Genomic DNA, 21,433 nt, shown 5'->3' with positions numbered 1-21,433 from the left:
ATCAATGAATACTGTTTTCCAGTATAAGAACAGTACTGAAAACAATCAATTATGAAGCAAAAACTGATACTGTATGTCAGAAACTGTTGTCCAAGAAGAAGGAAAAGTCTATCTCCAAAAATGAGCATAAACCGTCTACAGCCAATGAAGGCTTTTTAAACACTTGAACACTGGGGAAGGGGCACCAAACAGCACATTCAGGATGCTAATCACACTGACTTCTCAGAAGATTAAAAAAGGGGTTGGGATTTTCTGCCACTTGGAAACTTTTCAGATACACATACTCACACACACACACACACAGAGAGAGAGAGAGAGAGAGACAGAGAGAGAGAGAGAGAGAGAGAGAGAGAGAGAGAGAGAGAGAGAGAGAGAGAAAGAAGGGGGGAGGAGGGAGGGAGGGAGGGAAGAAGGCAGGGATGTGCACAATAACTGACACATTCTAAAGGAGTTATTAAGAATGTATTTTAAAGCCTTATTTTCTGGCTGAAAGACACTTAAGGAAATGTTCAACATCCTTAGTCATCAGAGAAATGCAAATCAAAATAACTCTGAGATTCCATCTTACACCTGTAAGAATGGCCAAGTTCAAAAACACTGATGACAACTTATGCTGGAGAGGTTGTGGGGAAAAGGGAACACTTCTGCACTGCTGGTGGGAATGCAGGCTGATACAGCCCCTTTGGATGTCAGTGTGGTGATTTCTCAGAAAATTAGGACACCTTCCTTAAGTCCCAGCAATATCACTTTTGGGTATATATCCAAAGGATGATCAATCGTGCCACAAGGATATGTGCTCAACTATGTTCACAGCAGCATTGTTTGTCATAGCCAGAACCTGGAAACAATCTAAATGCCCCTTGACTGGAGAATGGATAAGGAAAATGTGGTACATTTACACAATGGAGTACTACACAGCAGAAAAGAATAACGACAGCTTGAATTCTGCAGGAAAATGGATGGAGCTAGAAAACATTATTTTGAGTGAGGTAACTCAGAGACAGAAAGACAATTATCACATGTACTCACTCCTAGGTGGTTTTTAAACATAAAGCAAAGAAAGACAGCCTACAAACCACAATCCCAGAGAACTTAGACAACAATGCGGACACTAAGAGAGACTTCCATAGATCTAATCTACATGGGAAGTAGAAAATAGAAAAAGACAAGATCTCCTGAGTAAATTGGGAGCATGGGGACCTTGGGGAAGGATTGAAGTGGGGAGGGGAGAGGCAGGGGATCAGAGAAAAATATAGAACTCAGTAAAAATCAATCAAAGAAAATAAAGCCTTATTTTCATATATCTTAACATTTTTCAAGAATCAAGTTATAAACTTACTGGATTTATGGGCATTTACATACATAAGCTCCACATAACATTTAAGAGATCCTTTTAATAAATAAAATTAACTATGATTATTATTTCCATCATGCATTTTTGGCACCAGTATCTAGATCCACTAGTCTCCTTTTGATGGACAAAATCTGTGAATCTAGAGACGGTTTAGTTCAACTGGCTATGTTTTTCAGCAGAACCCTATTCTTAGTGAAGATTTACCCACATAGTTTCTACCTTCTACCAAGGAGAAAGAGGCTCAATAAGATGGACAGTAATCACATCCAGTAACACAGGTTTCAAGTAGAAGAGAGAAAAATCTGTGATTTTCCCCAAAGCTGTCCCTGGTAAACAGAACCTCGAAATATATTGTGCTCCCTGAGTCTGGGGAGGTTAATCGTAGGTTTCAAGAAAATACAGTTCAAGTGGGTCAGAGGCGGGCTAGGGCAGGCCATGAAGTAAACTCGAAACAGCTAAGATCTGAAAGGGACTGGCTTATGTGTTCTTGGCACTTTTGGGCGGGGTGTGGGGAGGGGGGCTGGGAGTGAGGCAGCGAGTGAAATTTGGAGCTTCCACCAGGATTTCCAGTCTGTGTTCTAAATTCCCTACTCAAGGCAGAGATCATTGTAGCTTACTAAGCCCCAGCCTGTTCCTAGGACAGGAGTGAGGTTTCCATGATCATGAGTATTTAAGAGAGCTATATCTCATTCTTTTTGTTTGTTTTTGTGGTTCCCTTCTCCCCACCCCACCCTCCAAGACAGGATTTTTCCGTAGCTTTGGAGCCTGTGCTGGGATTAAAGGTGTGCTCCACCACTACCTGTCTGCTATATCCCATCTTCCCACAGGATGATAAAGGGAATCCACAGGTACCATGGAGCAAAGGTTTTCAATAAAAGGCAGATAATCAGGTCAAGGGGACAAAACAGAATAGCGGTGAAACAGAGAAGAGTGTTTGTTTCCATAGCCATGTGCTTTAGAACAGGACGTCTTTCTTTAGGCCCAGACGCTCATTTTATTGAAAGCCTCTAGGGCAATGGCTCTCAACCCATGGGTTGTGACCCCTTTGGGGGGTCACATATATCCTGTATATCAGATATTTACATTATCATTCATAACAGTAGTAAAATTACAGTTATAAAATAGCAATGAAATAATTTTATGGTTGGGGACAGCAAAAGGGTATTAAAGGGTCATAGCATTAGGAAGGTTGAGAACCACTGCTCTAGGGTAACTGCCAAATTATCTTAGCATCCTCAACCACAGTGTTTTCAAAAAGTCAGTCAATTCCTTAGTAACTGAAATAAAGTGGGTATCTTAAATGAACAAGAATACTACACCAACAAAGGCAATGAGGTATTAATTTTTGTCTGTCAGACTGGCATCCCCTAAAAACAAACAATATATAATTTTATTGGGTGGGGAAACGCCCCCCCCAAAATTTCCATCACATAATGGGCCCATGACTATTTGACAGGAATCCTAGGAAATGACAGAGCCCCACACTGTATACAGCGTGCTGTTTTCTTCTGATGGGTTTTTGAAGTATGCTCAGAATTAATGTCTCAAACAATAACAAAGAAACTACTAGGAGGGACTGGAAAGATGAGGATGGAAAACGAACTAACAAAAGTACTAGATTATTCTATCTAGGCAGATCCTATATCTCTTTTCACTTTATGAACTTCAAAGTCCCCACTTGGAATGTTCAAAGCATTCTTTGTCTGAGACAGTGTAACAGTGTTCTTTTGTAGAGTCATTGAGTATCTGATGAAGTCTGAGGGAAAGGATGTAATTCCAAACAAACCAGGTGTGCAGGATAACATGCTGACTGGAAGGAGCTATGCTGGGGAACCTGAGGGAACTGCAGCTCTGTGAGGGTAGGGGAACAGCTGCTGTTGAAGGACTCTCTGAATGAAGCACAGTCAAACCTCACAACTGACATACACTTGTGCACACGCTCAGCGTACGAATAGAAATCTTCACATGGTCTACAATTATTTCAATATGCAGCATTAGTTTTCCTAAAATAGTTTTCTTTAGCTCAAGATCTCTTATGTCATTTTTAGTCTTTCATATATATGCTGACCTTACCTTTCATCCAATCATATTCTTCTCAACGCACCCCTGAAACCAACCAGTGGCTAAGCACTCGGCCCCATGCAAATATTCTCTTATGTTGGTTTATCTCAAGCCCCATCACATATGAAGCCTTTGCACTCACTCCTGCCCATGCTGTCCTCAGCTCACGCGAATGACTATGGCATTCCTTTGGTACATATCATATGCTGCCACATACTACAGTGTAACTGCTTGCAATGTTGACAGCTCATTTTTTCAGGGATGATCACCAGGTCCCTTCTTGAGGGTAGAGACCATGTTATAAACAATCTTTTCTTTGTGTTCTCCATGGTACCGGGTTTAAGCTTAAAAACTACTTTGTAGTTACAAATAAATGCAGAGACATTATCCAGTTCACTCTCCATCTCTCTCACAGGCCCAGGTATACAAAGTCCATAGACAGGCTACACTGGAGGAAGAGGAAGTGATGGAATAGTGACTGTTCCCTTTTCTGGAACTGAGCAAACAGGCCTGACTCACAGTGATGTAGCATGTGGGCCGGCTTGTTGGGGTATCTGTCCCGCCCGGAACCCCACAGTTGGCAAGTTCCAAAGAAAATCACATAGAGGACTCCATAAGATTATAAACTGATTGGCCCATTAGGTCAGGCTACTTATTAGCTCTTATAACTTATGTTACCCCATTATCCTTATCTACATTAGCCACATGGCTCCGTACCTTTCTCAGCTGGGCAAGTTACATGCTACCTCTTCGGTGGTCTGCACAGGAATGGCAGAGGGAGCTTCCTCCTCTCTAGCCTTCTCCTATTCTCATTGCCCCGCCTCTACTTCCTGTCTGGTTGACCCACCTATACTTCCTGCCTGGCCAATCAGTGTTTTATTAAAATATATGATTGACAGAATACAGACAATTCTCCCACAACATTTCCCTCTTTTTTTTTAAACAAAGGAAAATACCCATAGTCCATTTGTTGGGAATGAGAACAGGAATATTCTGGGAAGCAGGAAGCTCCCTCTGCAGTTCTGCCCAGACCACCGAAGAGGAAAGATGTAAGCTGCCCCACTGGAAAAGGTAGTGGGGCACTACCAAAAAAAGCCACTGAGCCATGTGGCTAACGTAGATAAGGATAATGGGGTAACATAAGTTATAAGAGCTAATAAGTAGCCTGACCTAATGGGCCAATCAGCTTTATAACTTATAGAGATCTCTGTGTGACTGATTTCTTTGGGACTTGCCAGCTGTGGGGTACTGGGCGGGACAGAAACCCCACAACCGGCCCTCATGTTACATATGGCGCCCATGTGGATAACCGAATCCGCAGAAAGCCTGAGAAAGCTTGGGAAAGAATAGAGTAAAGCATGTTTTCTTGGTGGCAGCAATTTCTCAGGTCTGCACTGCTTGCTAGAGGCAAGCAAGCACTCTCATCTAAGAGAGGCTTCCTGACTCAGCTTTAGCTGCAAAATCCTGCAGCTCTTTTAAGAGGTCCTGCCATGAAACACTAAAATGGTGTTGATGAAAAGCTGAATGCATGCTTTTCAGTTTTCAGCCGTAGCAGGAAAAAGCTGAGCTGTTTTAAAATGCCGGCTTTCTGGGCCATCCTGCCAGGGCAAACTCTGACTCTTTCAGGTAGGCAGTCCAACTGAGTGTGGTCTGTGAGCAGAATGCTGCAGCTTTCTTGCTGGCAGGGACCTTGAAACACTGTAGAGTTGTGACAATAAAAAATGGCTCTGGCAATACCTCTGCCATGATGCTGGAAAGCTAAGGAATGGGCTAGATCCAGTCGACAAAGCCATGACTTCAATCCTCTTCTTAAAGGCTCATATGGTCGAAAAAAAGGAGAGATATACAGTAAAGAGAGATTCAAAGAGGAAGAAAACCTCTCAATGGTTTACAGTGTATTAAGAATATATGCAGGTTAAAGGTTAAAGTCATTAAAAATAAAAAAGAAAGAGAGAAGTAGGGTGTGGTGGTACACACCTTTAATCCCAATGCCTGGGAGGCAAAGGCATATTGACCTCTGTGACTTCAAGGGGTAGAGGTAGATTGACCTCTGTGACTTCAAGGTGTGGTAGCACACACCTTCAATCCCAATGCCTGGGAGGTAGAGACAGACAGATCTCTGAGTTCAAGGTGTTGTAGCACACACCTTTAATCCCAGCACTGGGGTGGCAGAAACAAGTGGATCTCTGTGAGTTCAAGGACAGCCTAGTCTACAGAGTTATTCCAGGACAAAGATATACAGAGAACCTGTCTCAAAAAGTAAAAGTAAAAATAAAAGAAATAGAGGTTAAAATAAAGATGGAAAATACACAGAGAATCTTGATACTGTATGCTATTATGCTCTCTTTGAATTGTTAGAATGCTGAGGAAGGAGCAACAGCTGCTAAAATACTTTTGTTTATAAATGCAGCTGAACTAACCCAAGATAGGTATTTTGAAAATACCTTGGCTTCAAAACTGAAGTCAAAAGGTATGTTACTTTGGAGAAGAGATTTTGCTTTTGTTTCCACAGAAAATGAGAGGCTGTGGATTCATTCTGAGTTAAGAAAAATCAGCTTTGATCAAGGGAGGCCACCTGAGAAATCTCCAGCAGGAACAGATGGCCCAGATGTCTGAGTCCTACATCCAGAACAGATTCAAGACTGCTGCCTGAGATGATCAAGACTCACAGGATACTCCAGTCAGGACTTGATTATAACTGTAAATTTTCTTTAGGTCCCCATAAGATCATCAGCGCCCTCAACCTGCAGGAAGTAGCCTGAAATACTATGCCCACATTCCCAAAAAAATAGACTATGGATATCTTCCTTTTTTTTTTTTTAAAGAAGGGGAAATGGTGCGGGAGAATTGTCTGTATTCTGTCAATCATATTTTTATAAAACGCTGATTGGCCAGGCAGACAGTATAAGCGGGAAAGCCAGACAGGAAGTAGGGGTGGAGCAAAGAGACTGGGAGTATTTGAGGAAGCTCCCTCTGCCATTCCTGTGCAGACCACCAAAGAGGCAACATGTAAGCTGTCACACTGAGAAAGGTACTGAGCCCTGCAGCTAACATAGATAACGATAATGGATTAATGTAAGTTTCAAGGACTAATAAGTAGCCTGACCTAATGGGTCAATCAGTTTGTAACCTTATGGAGTCCTGTGTGTGATTTTCCTTGGGGTATGCCGGCTGTGGGGTACCGGGTGGGACAGAAACCCCAACAAGCCGGCCCTCATGTTGCACAGTGATCCTAGAGGAACAGGGCTTCAGAGAGGATCCCTGAATCCAGAGCATGGGGATTCACTTCTGGGGCTTCTAAAGTGTGGCATTCTTCCTTCCCTTGTTCACCCATTATGCTCACTCTGATGGCCTTCTCTATGGAAAAGGTAGTCTTAGGCACACATCTAGTAAAGCTACTTACAAATCTATGTGACCAGTGCAGTCTAGAACCTGCCTCCAGCCTGAAGCAGTACCATTTCAACAGTGACTGTCCCAACCTTGTTTTAGTGCTGCCATCTGTTTCTCTTATTCCAACTTCTCTAGTCATCTGCTTTTGTGGGATGGTGTAGGAGGTCCTTCTGTCTATGTGTTGCTTTCATTGGCTGAATAAAGAAACTGCCATGGCCTTTTGATAGGGCAGCACTTAAGTAGGCAGAGTAGACAGAACGGAATTCTAGGAAAAAGGGCAGACAGAGAGCAGCCATGGAGTTGCCAGAGACAGACATGCCAAATCTTTCCCGGTAGGCTGCTGCCACATGGTAATATACAGATTAACAAAAATGGGTTAAATCAAGATGTGAGAGTTAGTCAACAAGAGGCTAGAGATAATGGGCCAGGCAGTGATTTAATTAATACAATTTCTGTGTGAATATTTTGGGGGTTAAGCTAGTGGGTGGCTGGGACGAAAAGCAGGCCCTCTCTCCTTGCAACAGTGGGACACAACAATTAAGAGCTTCCAAGAAACTACATAATTTACCTACAATACTGACCATAAATTATAGTGAATATTAAGCTATTATTTGTTATTGTCTCTCTCCTAAGTCCCCTGCTATAAGAATTTTAGCTCCATGAAAGCTGATGTGTTTTTGTGTCTGCTGCATTTTGAGACAGGGTCTTATGTAACCCACGTTGCCTTTGAACTCACTATGTAGTTATGATGACCCTGGATGTCTGATCCTCCTGTCTCTAGCTTCCATGTGCTGGGATTACAGGTTTATTCAGTGCTGGGGACTGACTCCAATGGCTCTGGGCATGCTAGGAAAATGCTCTGTCAACTCAGCCACATCACTGTCCCTGAGACCTCATGTTCTTGAGCAATGGACCCTCTTTCCCCTATATATTCCATGTACCTACTTGAGACAAAGCTCATGTCTATCAAAAGCACTTGAACAACCCAACAACCAATGTCAATTTCCCATGGTGGGACCTGGAAGACCCCACAGTGATTCATTTTTCTCTGAGAATATTCTTTTCCTCATCCATAGAAGTACACTATAATAGAGTATAATATGACAATGACAATATATATTAAACAAACACATGTATAAAACAGTAGAATCAAGTATAGTGTATGTAGCATAGTACAGTCTAATACTGGAAGTTCAAAAGTTTCACATGAGTATAGAACTGAATCCATGATCTCCTTGCTACCATTTACACTTAGATAACTTGGGGAACATCTCATTCTCTTACCCTCATTTTTTCTCATCAGTAGGACAGGAATTACATAAACTTTCCAGAAGGACCTCTGTAGGTACTCAGTAAGTGGCAACCCATCCAATATATATATATAATATACACAGCAAGCAGGAAAATATAGAGGTATATTCTCTACTTTTCACTGTTCTTGGCCCCATTCTAATCCCAAACAGTAACAAACATCTGGGGAAACGTGAAGTGTCTATCCTGTAAATTCAGCATACCTTTGACTTATATCTGGCCTTCCTTCAGAGCACTGCAAAGCTATGGGAGGGCATTGCTGTGGGGAACAATGACCATGTATGACAGCCAGTGAGTCTGGCTGGACAGCACTGGACCTGGCAGCTGGGAGATAGTTCCCAACATGTGGAGAAGGCTCTCCAACAAGTAACATAACCAAATAAAAACTTCTGAATCTTTATAAAGAAGGAATTAATTTATCTCTGAAAGTAGCATTTTAATTAAAAATGGCTTTCCTGGGTTTATATCAAGAAAGCAATGTATCACCAAAAGTAAGTTTTAACAAGGTCCAGGGCTTTCTTTAACTTCTAAAAAGAGCCCAGTGTCACCCAGTGCCTTTCTTACTAATGCCCCAGGTTAAAACAGATGCCGCCATTCCCAAGTGCAGGTGACCACTTGGAGTCTCCAGCCCTTTGCTCATTTATGTTCCCCGAGACTGTGACACATGTATAGGCAACATGTGGAGGCAGAACTGCCGCAGCCCTGGCTGGACTGGGAACCACCTTAGCTCTCCTCTCACGGGAGTGCAGATGCCCCAGAAGGAAGAACAAGCTGACAGCCAGTCATAAATGAGCGTTTTCAATGAAGTTTGACTCAGTCTAGGAACGAACACTGACAATTAGTTCACTTAAAACTTATAACATCAGCATCATCTCATGCTTTTGTTTTTCCATTGGAAATTGTATTTTCTGAGCATAAAATAAACAACAACAACCACAGGTCACCGAATGAGATCCATCAAGTACTATCCCATTTCTGGACAACTTGAACATTTTAGGTCTCACAATTTGTACTGTTGAGAAACATGAAAAAATATTAAAATTCTTAAAGTACAGACTGTCTAGTAAGGGTATACTTTTAAAATATGGAAATAACTCAAATTATATTTATTATAAATACTGATGCACAATATTAGTGAAAGGCTGTTCCTACTCTGGATTTTCCACTCCCTTCTATTTTGGATCTGGGGAAAAGCACTGAAGGAGGCATGTTTGGCCCCTGCTCCTTAGACAGTGGCTGCTCTATACAATTAGCTAAACTAGCTCACCTTTACTTCTTTCTGGGTTCCTGCTTTTTTTTTTCAAGAAAGTGATTCCAAGATCATCCTCTATTTTAGTACTCATGCTGTCGTTGGTACAATCCCGTTCTGCTGCTCCCATCTGTGTGGAGATCCTGACTCAAGCAGAAAGGGCCTCATTTATGTCCACAACCAGCTGTCTGTCTGTCTTCCACCTCAGTGTCACTCAGTCCTCTGTCCCTATCCACAGGGAGTGTGCTGAGTTTTGGAAGTAGAGCTCCCCACACTGGGAAGGAAGAACCCCAGGGGCAAACTACTCACACTCCAGCAGCAAGCGGTGTTTGCTTTATTAAACTCCATCCTTACCACTTCCTTGTGCCCATCATCTCCTAGATCCATCATTCCTATGCTGCTCAAGTCCAAGGTTTAGGGATGACAGAGGGTGTGACTACTGCGACTTAGTTACAGTCTGGGAAAATCCTGTTGTGAGAGCTAAGAGTCTTACGTAGGAAACCAAAGAGAAAAGGGAAAGCAATGAGTGGAGGGAGGAAAGTACAGCGCTTCTTTCCCATCGTATCTTCTCTGGGTTTTAGGACTTTCCCTGACAACCTCTAAAACAGGTGGTCTCACTCTGCTTCCAATGCTGGGGAATCACAACACACTAAATTTAAGAAGACCAACCAATTGGTAATAGATAGAACCAGAAAAGAGAAGGGTTCTTAATTTAAGTTCGTACTCATGAAAAGCTGTTACCCTCATCAACTATCAGGCAGGAGGGATGTTATAAAGAGAAAGAACGTGGGCTTTAGAGTGAGACAAATCTCTACCTCTGTGGCTTCACACAAGTCACCCATTCTGGGTTTAGATCAACTGGGCAGGAGGGAGGGAGTGAGGGGGGAATGAACGAAGGGGCACCTGTCTCGCTACTCTGTGGACTTGCTAAGAACATGAATACAACCACAAATGCTCTAAAGGCTACTTTTCCTTTCATGGTGAACTAAGCTGTCCACCTAGGCCATCTGAAGTCCATCTCTGGTTAGTATGTTGCAGCAAACAAGTAGGCAGCACTATTACTGAACTCCACAGACAGGAAAGAGGACGTTTTCTACCTCAGAATTCTCAGAGTGGAGAAATCAAGTCTTTGGATTGGAAAGAAAAATAAAAAACTGAAGTGATTAACATGTTCTGTTGCTAACAGGAAGAATGTGTTGATCACAATCAGCAGAAGAGGCAGTTTGGGCTCTCACACCAAAGGATACGCAGCACTTGAGCGATTATTTAGATTAAAGAAAAAACTTGCCTAGAATATTCAGATAAATAACCAAATGGTTTTCTCATTTTCCAACAAGCTACATTATCTAGCCTGTTTACTTCACAAAGGAGCTTTACAATAATAAGAACAAGGCTCATCTTTTGTATTACACCATCAGAAACATGAACAAAAGACATGATGGATGAACAAACCCAAAACTCAAACTCTCCCCTCAGATGCTGTAGACTTCTCAATGGAACGTCAAAATGTTAGCTAAATACACAAGAATCAGAACAACCCTTTCCTCAGGGTTGCTGGCCAAACTCAGTCTTAACAAGAGAACTTTCTGAACTACACTGCAACTTCTTAGGGGTGATAAGTAACCTAGTAATAACATTAAGTTCCTAACATGAAGAGTTTTGGCAATAAAAACAGACAGTTAATTCTACTTAAAAGACGGGTGGCCCTGCCAGTCTTGTTCCCAAATGAGGTAATGTCCATGGCTCTTATCTGGCCTTTATTGAGATTTAATGTCATTTACTCTGGGCTCTTTAGAACCTGTTGTACAATCTCACCTTTCCTTACTGGTGCCATTTCCTTCCACTCCAGCACTGCCATTCTGAACCTCTGGTTTTGAAATGAGTAGGAAATGAACCCGCATGTTCTTATTCTGCATGCCCTATAATTTGAGTCTTTCCCAGTCTCAGAAACCCAGGGATCAGCACATTTTTGTTTTTAAGGTATACTAAAGACATACTCTGGGGTTTGATATGTTTATGTAAACATCTTCAAAGAAGTCAAAATGTATAATTCAAGAAAATGTTCTGTGAAAGAGTTTGTTTTCTGATTACAAAATGATTTCCTGCTCTTGAAAAACTAACAGTTTTGTATTTACTTAGCTGGTTCTGAAGGTCCCACGGAGACTATCACTCCTCTCAGTCCCTAACCTCTCTTTTCCAAGTGCAAGCAAGCATTTGCTGATTTTAAAGATAGTTTTATGTGTAGAAGAACCTACAGAGAGATTCCTCTCTGACTTAACTCCTCAGATGCTCTCCCCGAAGAGACAATGACAACAGTCCAAACAGAGTAGAAAACTGCACACACCTTTTCAACACGAGTGAAACAACTCTGACCAATACAGGAATCTGTTAGACCAGCACAGTAAATGCCCACATTCAATTATGACTCCTTACCCCCAACCCACCTACAGGAAGCCTTTCATCAACACTCAGGAACAAGAACAGCTGGACAAGCCCAGAACTGGGAGGGTTTTTTTTTTTGTTTGTTTTGTTTTGTTTTTCCATAGAGTTTTATATGACAGTCAACAAAGTAAACCTGAGAATATGGAGATCGTGTCTGGTTGCTGGGTAGACTGGTGAAACATAGGGACTGCTATGGTGGCAGGAGGCATCCAATTAGAGGCCCACCAGTACAAGTGGAGAAAGGAAGGAAAAACGGCCCCACACTACTTCTGCAAGAACTCATCAGCCTACGGCTGCAACCTTTTATGCTTTGGGCATTCTATCTAACTCCCTATAGGGTACACTTTCAAGATTCTCTTCTGCTACTTTTCTTGTCATTAGTCTGTTTCCTTTGAAACAGAGGCAGAGTTAGGGGCAAAGAGACCTAGCTGTTTGACTAATCCAATGATGATCTCTGGACCTCTGAGGTTTGTCTCCAAGGCTAAGATAGACTGTGCCTGTCCTTAACACAGGGACCAAGTGAGGACCGGAAGGTATAAATGCTTGAGACTTTATAGTAAGAGTCACATGGGACTGGAAAGATGGTTCTGCAGGGAAAAGTGCCGCTATACAAACAGGAGGTCCTGGTTTGAACACCCAGTCCCAAGGTAAACCCAGATGCACAGACTTTGGTGAAGAAGGAAATAACCCCCAAAGCAAAAAAAAAAAACAAAAAACAAAAAAACAAAAAAACAAGAGACTCTTCAAACAAGGAGGAAGGTGAGAACTGATATCTGAGGCTGTCCCTATTGCCACCTGGGTGTTATATCACCCCTACCCTCAAATGCTTCTCCCCTCCCAACAAAAGAAACTGCAAAAACCCGTAATGCACACAACATGGAGCAGATGATCTGAGGTGCACTTTGAAGGCTGTGTGTGTGTGTGATGTGTGTGTGCGCGTGCGCGCGAATGCACGAGTAGGCACATACGCAATCTTCTTAGAAGGCTCACAGTTTTCCATTGCTGTGATAAAATATCATGATCAAGGCAACCTAAGAGAAAAGTCTATTTGCGCTAAAGTTCATTTGAATTAGCAGTTCCAGAGAGTTTAGAGACCTCAATGGTGGAGTGAAGTCATAGTGGTAGGAGCAGGAAGTCTCACAGCCTGCCATCAGTGACACATCAGTGACTACAACGTCTAAATCTTCCCAAACAGTACCATCAACTGAGGACCATGCATTCTAACACCCAAGACATTTCTCATTCAAACCATCACAACCTTGAAGAAGAAATGGCTCGGAATGTTCTGTTGGCATATTTGATGGAAAAAGCATGTTGCAGAATTGAATGCATGAGATAATCTGCCAAATCAGTGTACACTAATTCATACTTGAGGTATCTGATAATTAAGAAGTAGAAATAAATAAGCCCTACAAACAAATAAACTTAAAAGCTTGTGTATCAAGTCTTCACTTGCTAAGAATACAGGAGAAACCAAAGTTCATCCTATGGTGGTCTATGAAAGCCGCAGAGCCACTGTACTTACCTGCAGAAGTGTCCCATGGATATGGTTTTGTCGGAAACACTGGTCAGTGCTGTTGGGAAGTGAGTCTAGCAGAGCATGGACGGTGCTTGGTATTTGATCTATTGTAATGAAGGGGACCAATGCACGAGCTGCCATTTCACGGGAGTGGTAGATAGGCGAGCAACCACACCTGAGGAGAAATAAAAACATAACAGCATTAATGCTTGTTTCTACATCTGCATCTTTGTATATGTTTCTTATTTACAGGATCTGTACCTCATTTCAAATGATTGTTCTTATTCTTTCCTTATTCAAATGATCTTTTTTTTTTTGGTATCTACGTTAGTTACACAGGTCACATTGCTTTTGTTAAAAATAACACTGGCATATATAATGCTATCACAGGGGAAGATAATAGCAGAAAAATGGTTTATTCATCAATGATGAACAAAGTTTAACTGGATACCTGTGAAGAGTAGAAAGTACTGTGGTAAGTGCCATGAGCAGCAAGGCTATCTCTGAGCAGTCTATATACTGGTTAGAGGGATGAGATGCACATTTGGAATGATGAGTAAAACCGAGGCAGTATAGGGACAATGATAAACAAATGATCTTCATGCTACAAGCAATGAGAAGAGAATGGCTGAATCAGGAAAGGATGGTTCTAGTTGGGCAAGAAAAACAAAAGGCTATCCTAGCCAAGACCAGCAGTATATAAAGCACACACAGAAAAATGCTTAAGGGATAGGTGTATGTGTCTGGATGACTTAGGTGCTAATGAGTAACTGAACATTAAGGCTAAAGAATTGATGGGTTGGGCCACAGTGAGGAGCATCACAAATGGCAGACAACACAGTATGAAGCTCAAAGACAAGAATCAATGCCAAGGCTCTAAATCCTCACCATTGGGTTGATTAACATCTAAAGAATGGGAATAAAAGCAAGGAACAGCTATGGACAAGTGGCATTTTGTGATGTTAACAGAGCACGGGAAAGGCAGGGCATCTACAGGCCTCTTAGCCTTGTAAACACTTAGCTCCTGAGAAGCCACACCACTGTGGGAGTAAGATTGCGAAGCTGAAAGCTTTTAAAGACACAACACAGACTGTAGGAGAAGTACAATCTGGTAAAGTCTCAGCATAGGAAGTACTTTGCTAGAATTCTCTAGACTTCATGATATTTCACCCACTTACAAAGTAATCCAATTTCAGAGGTGCTATAGATGCCAAGGTAAGAAGATCAGAAGACAGTAGGTTCTACTTGGCAAAGAGAGGACCTCTTAACTTTCCCCCAAAACAAAAAGTATTACAAGGATTTGCATATGGTCCGTTGGGGCCATGGCCATGTAAGTATAGGGTGCGGGGGCAGAGACATAGGAAGAAATGTTTTTAATATTTCAGAAGTACCACCAAAGTGAATAAAAATACAAAAAACTCCTGGGGTCAGAGAGTTCGTTCACTTAAGGCACTCACCACACATGCCTGGTAACCTGAATTTGATACTGGGAACTCATGTGAAGAGGACCAACTCCACAGCTGTTCTCTAACTTACACACACCCACACACCATTGCCCCGCAACACCATTGCCCCCCACAATGCCATTTCTGCAGAAACAAAATGACTTTAAATTTCACTGGGGCACTGGATGACAATGGAGAAGAGAAAAACATATAAGAGAAAAACTTAGCGCCTGATACACACTGGAGAAGTGCTGTCAAGTGGCAGAGTGGAAGGTAGCCAAGGCTACAGAAGGTAGCCAGTGAACTCCTCTGGACTTTAACTAGGTCCTGACATCTCACCCATTTTTTCATTTATTTTTCCTTTAAAATGATTAAATGTTTAATCTGTAATTGGCAAACACAGTAAAATGTTTGTTTTGGCCCATGGGGGCAGAAAACTTCATTCAACAAAGAAAAGAAAATATTCTGAAAATGATTTGCAATCTAATTAACAAATTATTTCATTCTGCACAGCCACTTTCTGAAGGTTCCCAGTTCGTTCTCTACCCAGCCCCAACTCGCACTATGTGGTATAGTGTTTTATGTCACCAAAGGGCTCTTGTATATAAATGTTTCCTTTCAAATACAAATAATCCCGACATGGTTGTAGATATTTAGTTTTCAATTAGGAGCAACCTTACACAAAAGAATGGCCTGCCTTCTGCAAATGATGATTTCCCAAAGGAATCTGGCATCTATACAGGGGAAAGACTAGAAAGTGGGAAAAGTTCCAGAATGTTCTGCTTCCTATACTCCACTTTAGGTACTTATTAAACCCATACAACCAGGTTAACAAGCAAAACTGAAACTATCCTCAGAAAGCAATGTGCATTTACCAGGCATGCTAGTGCATACTTTTAACCCCAACAATCTAGGGGAAGAGGCAGGCGGATCACTACATAGAGTCAACTTGGTCTACATAACAAGCTCCAAGGCTTGATCCCTGAGATTCACATGGTGTAAGAAGAGAACCAACTCCCACAACTTATCCTCTGACTTCCACACATGTGCTGAGGCATGCATGTACCCAACCCCCACCACAATAAATAAATGCAACTTTAAAAAAGCAATGCCATTTCTAAAGATAGCAACTTGCAAAGTAAAATTGAATTAAATGACATTCATTAGAAAGTAATAAACAATGTAATTTCACACTTATCTAATGGTAAGTATATAAGCAGGAAGTTGGATTACAGTTAGATTCACACATATGTACCTGTGTATACACATATAATACACAAACACTAAGAAAATATACACTTGCAAATTTGCTTTGACAGTTGTTGGGGACAAAGAACTTAGGGGCATTTAAGATAAAAAATTACACAGATGGGTTATCATTTTGCTTGGAACACTAAATTTTGTGACTGAAATATGTCACAGAAACTGCCCCTCGCTAAACATGCTTATGAATGCCAGGCAATTATGGTCTGCTTTCCATACAGCTTGGCTCCATGCTCTTGGGAAATGGTACCCAATAATGACCTAGACCTTCCAGGGTACCTCTGAAGGCTAGGGGAGGAGCAGTAGGTTGGCAGTTACAGAGTTAAAACAAAGCTTGCTCTGCATTTAGGATTTGCCAGCTTAACTACAGTTTCATTTATAATGCTTTGGAATTTGCTTTGACCCTGGACCCTTGGGGATCTTCTCTGCATCTAAATTTTAATATGGTAAGAGCTCTTTAGTCAAACCTTGCTGCACTGCCTCTGGTCAGAACCATTTGCTTTTATTCCCGTGCAGTTATTAAAGTGCATAGTCAGCTCTGTGTCAGCACAAGGGATGCATCACATTTACCCTTCCCACAATCTTGTCTACTACACTGAAATGACATGGAGAGCATACAAGGCAGGAGTTAAGAACATGTTCTGGAGTCTAGCACACCTCAGTGTGGATTCAAGTACTACTACTTCGTGGTGTGGGTTTTAGGGTAAGCCAGTTTCTAAGTCTCGACTTACTTGTTAAGGCTACTGTGATGTTAAGTGGGATGATGGATGTAAAGCACAATGTCTACCACACAGGTGGTCAGCCATCATAATCTGATAGGTAGAGTCATGAGGACTTAGCCTCAGTGAACAGGCATACTCTCTGTTCTCTCCAGGGTTCTCTGTCTCAGCACAGGAAACAGCCTTGCTGATGGCAAGCATACTTCATGTGCTCACAGAGGCCCACCCTTCACTTTCCACGCAAATAAGTTGTAGAGAAGAGGGGATGCTTAAGTTTTTCTGGGCCAACTGACTCTCTGCTCTCACACTTTTATTCTCCAGGCCCAGGGCTCCAATTCCTGTTCGGTTCACCCCACTGTTATTATACCAAAGATTTTTGCTCTCTCTTGTATATTGTTCCAAATCTTGCCTTCAGAAAAATAATCCTGTGTGGGTATGTGTGCATACATAAAAGAAAAACAGTACCAAATAAGTTTCAAGATCTAGATATTTTTGAATCACATTCTCAGGGAGTTCAGTGGTGGTCGAAGTTACCAGATTCTCTGCTTGTTCTTTCCTGACCCTCCTAAACCTGTTATTAATTCATCAAAAGATCTCCTGCTGTCTGAACTGGCTCTTTTTCTGGCCCACTCACACTGCTAGCTAGAACTTATAACTGCACTTACTCATACCCTCAGTTCAGCTCATCATGAGTTTCTCCATTCAAATATATTAAATATAAATGGACATGACTTTTGGAGTTAAATTGAAAAAAGAATCATTTCTTTGTGCTAATGAGAGAGGAATAAGAGCAGTAGATACTTGCTCAACTAGAAAGTGCACACTGTCAGGTCTGATGAGCAAAACAAAACAAAAAAAAACTATTATGTGTCTGCAGGCAAAATGTTCAGTTTAATTGTACCTACTGGGTAGCTCTTTGAAAATTAACTGAGATTGATATATCAAAACCTTATAAAGAAATAAAGAGCAATAAACCACAATAGAACATTAGAGAACTATAATGTGACTACTTGGGACCAGGCCACCATAGGCCTAAGCCTGGCCTTAAAAGACATGTGACTATGTGATCCCTCCACTCTGGTGCTCACTTACCAGTCTTAACCCAGTCTCATATGCCCTGGGCTGCTAATTTTAAGTTAAAATGGCAGCTGTACATCTCCACAGCAACACCCAGTCACATCGCGTGGCAAGGACACAGGACCACAGAGGTAATGGTGATGGCTGCTTGTATGCATACCATTCCTTTTGGTGCTGGGCAATGAAGTGAAGAAATTTCCCCAAGGTAAATGGTGTGGTAGTTACATCCAAAAAGCTCTTGGAACAGTACACTTCTGTTATCTGAAATTACAATTATTTCTTCAATAACGAAGGGATGCATGGCTTTTAAATGTTAATCCCTGATTCCTTGCTCATATCAAAATATAGATAAAATATAATCTTCATATTTCATCTGAAATTTCATTTAAATAGTTTATCATCTTTTTGCCAGTAATAAAATGCAATTTAAAACAAAAACTTTGAGATTCCAACCAAGTGTTTTAGACAGCTGGGAAGGAGATTTTTCTCTGGAATACTGAGAACAGTCTCTCTCAGTAAAAGCTCTTTCCCAGTGTAGGAAGAAGGCTTTACAGCAATGGCCACACAAAGACAATGGAAACCCCAGCCTAGAGATTTAAGAAAAAGAACTAATTTCAGTCCTTACCAAAAATAAAAATGAAGTGCTGTAAATATATAAAGATTTAACATGAACTACTTCCCTTGCCAGCCCTTCTGGAAGTTTAGTCTCCAAACCAGAGCACAGAGCTGCTCCTTGGTCTAAAGTCTCCACCCACACCAGCTGGAAAAGCATTTCCAGCTCTGCCTTGGAGGCTCACAGGCTGGGGTGAGGGCTGCAGCCCAGCTGAGGGTACAGACTCTGCAGATGGAATAAAAGCCTTTCACAACTCTCTGCTGTCTCTACAGGAGACTAGAAGAAAGATGCCTTTAGACTCTTTGGTGGGGTTATGAACACAGCACCTGGGCTTAGGGTGTCTTCCTTTCTTACAGGTAGAGAGGGGACAGGTGTAGAAGTCAGCTAAGCAGGCTGGTTCTCCTTGTGATCTGTTACTGCCTGAAATTCTAGCTCTCAAAGTGATTTAATATACTTGGAACTTGCACCATCAATCTTGGAGACTGGCTCTGTGTTCATAGCAAATGACTTCTCAGGTCACAGAGGATTGAGTGATCCATTAAAGAAACCATAGAAAGGTACTAAGAGTTCACACTCTAGTTTTAATCCTACCATGTACCTGGGGAAAGGTTTAGAAAGAACTGTGTTTATTCCTATTTAAAAAAAAATAAGATTTCAAATATTCAAAAACCTAACTGTCCTCTATTGGCAAATTGAAACGATTCTGATACACAAAGTACCCTAAAACTAGTCCACAATCTACTAGAGAAATCAGGGAAATAATTAATAAATCATAGAGAAATAAACTTTTTTCTTAAAAAACTTAACTTTTTGAGAGCCTATTAATAATATCTGAAAAGTTATTATGAGTAGTGATTGTGAATTTTATAGTGTTAAAATTTGCTAGGTGATGTATGAGTACATTTATTTATTTATTTATTGGTTTTTAGACAGTTTCTCTGTAGTCTTGGAGCCTGTCCTGGAACTTACTCTGTAGACCAGGCTGCCTCAAACTCACAGAGCTCCACCTGCCTCTGCTTCCCTAGTGCTGGGATTAAAGGCATGTGCCACCACTGCCTGGGAGTATATTCTTAATAACCGTGATTATACAACATTTTAAAATTCATTTCTTGCTTTTTAAAATTTTTTTATTTATACTTTATGTTTATTTAATACTATGGAAAACTGTTATACAAAAGAAAATTTGAGTGATTTTCTTATTAGAATTCAAAATGAGTAGTAAAGCAGTAGAGACAGCTCTCGATGTCAACAGCCCAGAAACTGCTAATGAATACACAATGAGTGAGAGTTCTAGAAATTTTGCAAAGGAATGAGCGCCTTAAAGATAAGGAACACACCTACCATCAGAGCTGAGGATGACCAGCTGACTGTAATCATGGAAGATGACTCACAACTACATCAGAAGCTGCCAAAGAACTCAACCCAGACCATCCAATGTTTGTCCAGCATTTGAAGAAAACTGGCAAAGTGAGACTAAGCAAATGCTCTATGAGCTGACCAAAAATTTTTAAAAAAGTAATGCTGTTATTTTGGGAAATAACAGTGAATCTGTGATGAAAAGTGGAATGTACATGACAACCAGTGACATCCAGCTCTGTGGTTGGCCCATAAAGCTGCTCAGAGTACTGAGACAAGGACAACATGCACAGAATTCTAGTCATGGTCACTGATGGTGCTCTGAGGCCAGCCTGATCCACCACAGCACTCCGCACCCCAGTGAAACCCTTACATCTGAGAAATGTGTCAGAAAGTAGAGATGTACCAGAAACTGCAACTACTGCAGCCAGCATTGCCAACAGAAAGGGCCCAATTCTTCTCCAACAATCACTGGCCACATACCATACAACTAGTGCTTCAAAGGTTGAGTAAATTTGCTAAAAAGTTTTGCTTCATCTGCCACATTTACCTGACTTCTTGCCAACCAGCTACCACTTCTTCAAGCATCTTGACAACCTTTTACACTTCCATGGGCAGCAAGATGTAGAAAGAGCCTTCCAAGAACTCGTCAGATCCTGAAGCCAAAGTTTTTATGCTACAGGATAGGCAAACTTATTGTCTAAGACTGTTGATCATAGTAGCTCCTATTTTGATTAATGAGCCTAGTTGTAATGACTTAAAACTCAGTCTGAAACTAAAAATCTTTTTGCACCAAACTAATAAAATTAACAAAACTTGTGAGCTGAGTGGTCCACAAATGACAGTTTAAATATTTTTAAATGTAAACAGCTTGATTAATTTCTCTTATGACAAGAATTTGTTATGTTTCTGAAAAAGCCCAACACCTATGCAGAAATCCAAGGAAAGCAAAAGGTTGGAGGTAGGTAATCTAGGTACTTTCAAATATTCTCTCTCCCCCTCCCGTGTGTGTGTGTGTGTGTGTGTGTGTGTGTGTGTGTGTGTGTGTGTAGATGTATGGGGCTTATGCACATGTGTGGAGTAGGTCCATGTACATCTGGGTGAATGTACACATAGAAGCTAGAAGTCAACATCAGGTGCTGTCTACTTTATTTTTGCTTTTTTGTTTGTTTTGGAGGGTTGATTTTTTTTTTTTTTTTTTGAGACAGGGTTTCTCTGTGTTGCTTTGGAGCCTGTCCTGGAACTCACTCTATAGAACACACTGACCTCGAATTCACAGAGATTCACCTTCCTCTACTCCCGAGTGCTGGGATTAAAGGCTTGCACCACCACCGTACAGCAGTCTACTTTATTTTTTGAAAAAGAATCTCTCATTAGACCCCGAGACTCACCAATTCAGATAAACTAACTGACCAGCAAACCCCAGAGATCCATCTGTCACAGCTTCCCCAGCACAGGGATTACAAGGGCACATGGCAATGCCCATAATCAAACCCAGGTCCTCAAGTTTCCAGGGCCAATGCTGTACGAACTAAGCTATCTTCCAGTCCATTGTCCTATTTTTATTACTCAGATAAGCCTTCAAACAACATTATGTGAATATATGTGTTTTTCACTATAGATAGACTAGTGGG

General features: G+C 41.3%; 1 protein-coding gene across 2 annotated transcripts in view; it reads right to left on the bottom strand.

Moving 5' to 3' along the window:
- The window catches only part of Thada (THADA armadillo repeat containing), a 318,719-nt gene that overhangs the window by 126,910 nt on the left and 170,376 nt on the right, over nucleotides 1-21,433 (bottom strand). For both annotated transcript variants that reach the window (XR_015738149.1, XM_087907299.1), the window contains exon 29: nucleotides 13,333-13,501. Coding sequence is in view for 1 of the 2 variants with exons in the window: in XM_087907299.1 (XP_087763425.1) it covers nucleotides 13,333-13,501 (169 nt within the window). In the remaining variant the exon portion in view is untranslated. The remainder of the gene's footprint in view (nucleotides 1-13,332; nucleotides 13,502-21,433) is intronic.

The sequence above is a fragment of the Myodes glareolus genome, chromosome 6 (assembly GCF_982192425.1).
Source record: "Myodes glareolus chromosome 6, mMyoGla1.1, whole genome shotgun sequence".
NCBI classification, from domain to species: Eukaryota; Metazoa; Chordata; class Mammalia; order Rodentia; family Cricetidae; genus Myodes; species Myodes glareolus.
The sequence above is the reverse complement of the archived record's forward strand: the minus strand, read 5'-3'. Positions and strand labels throughout refer to the sequence as shown.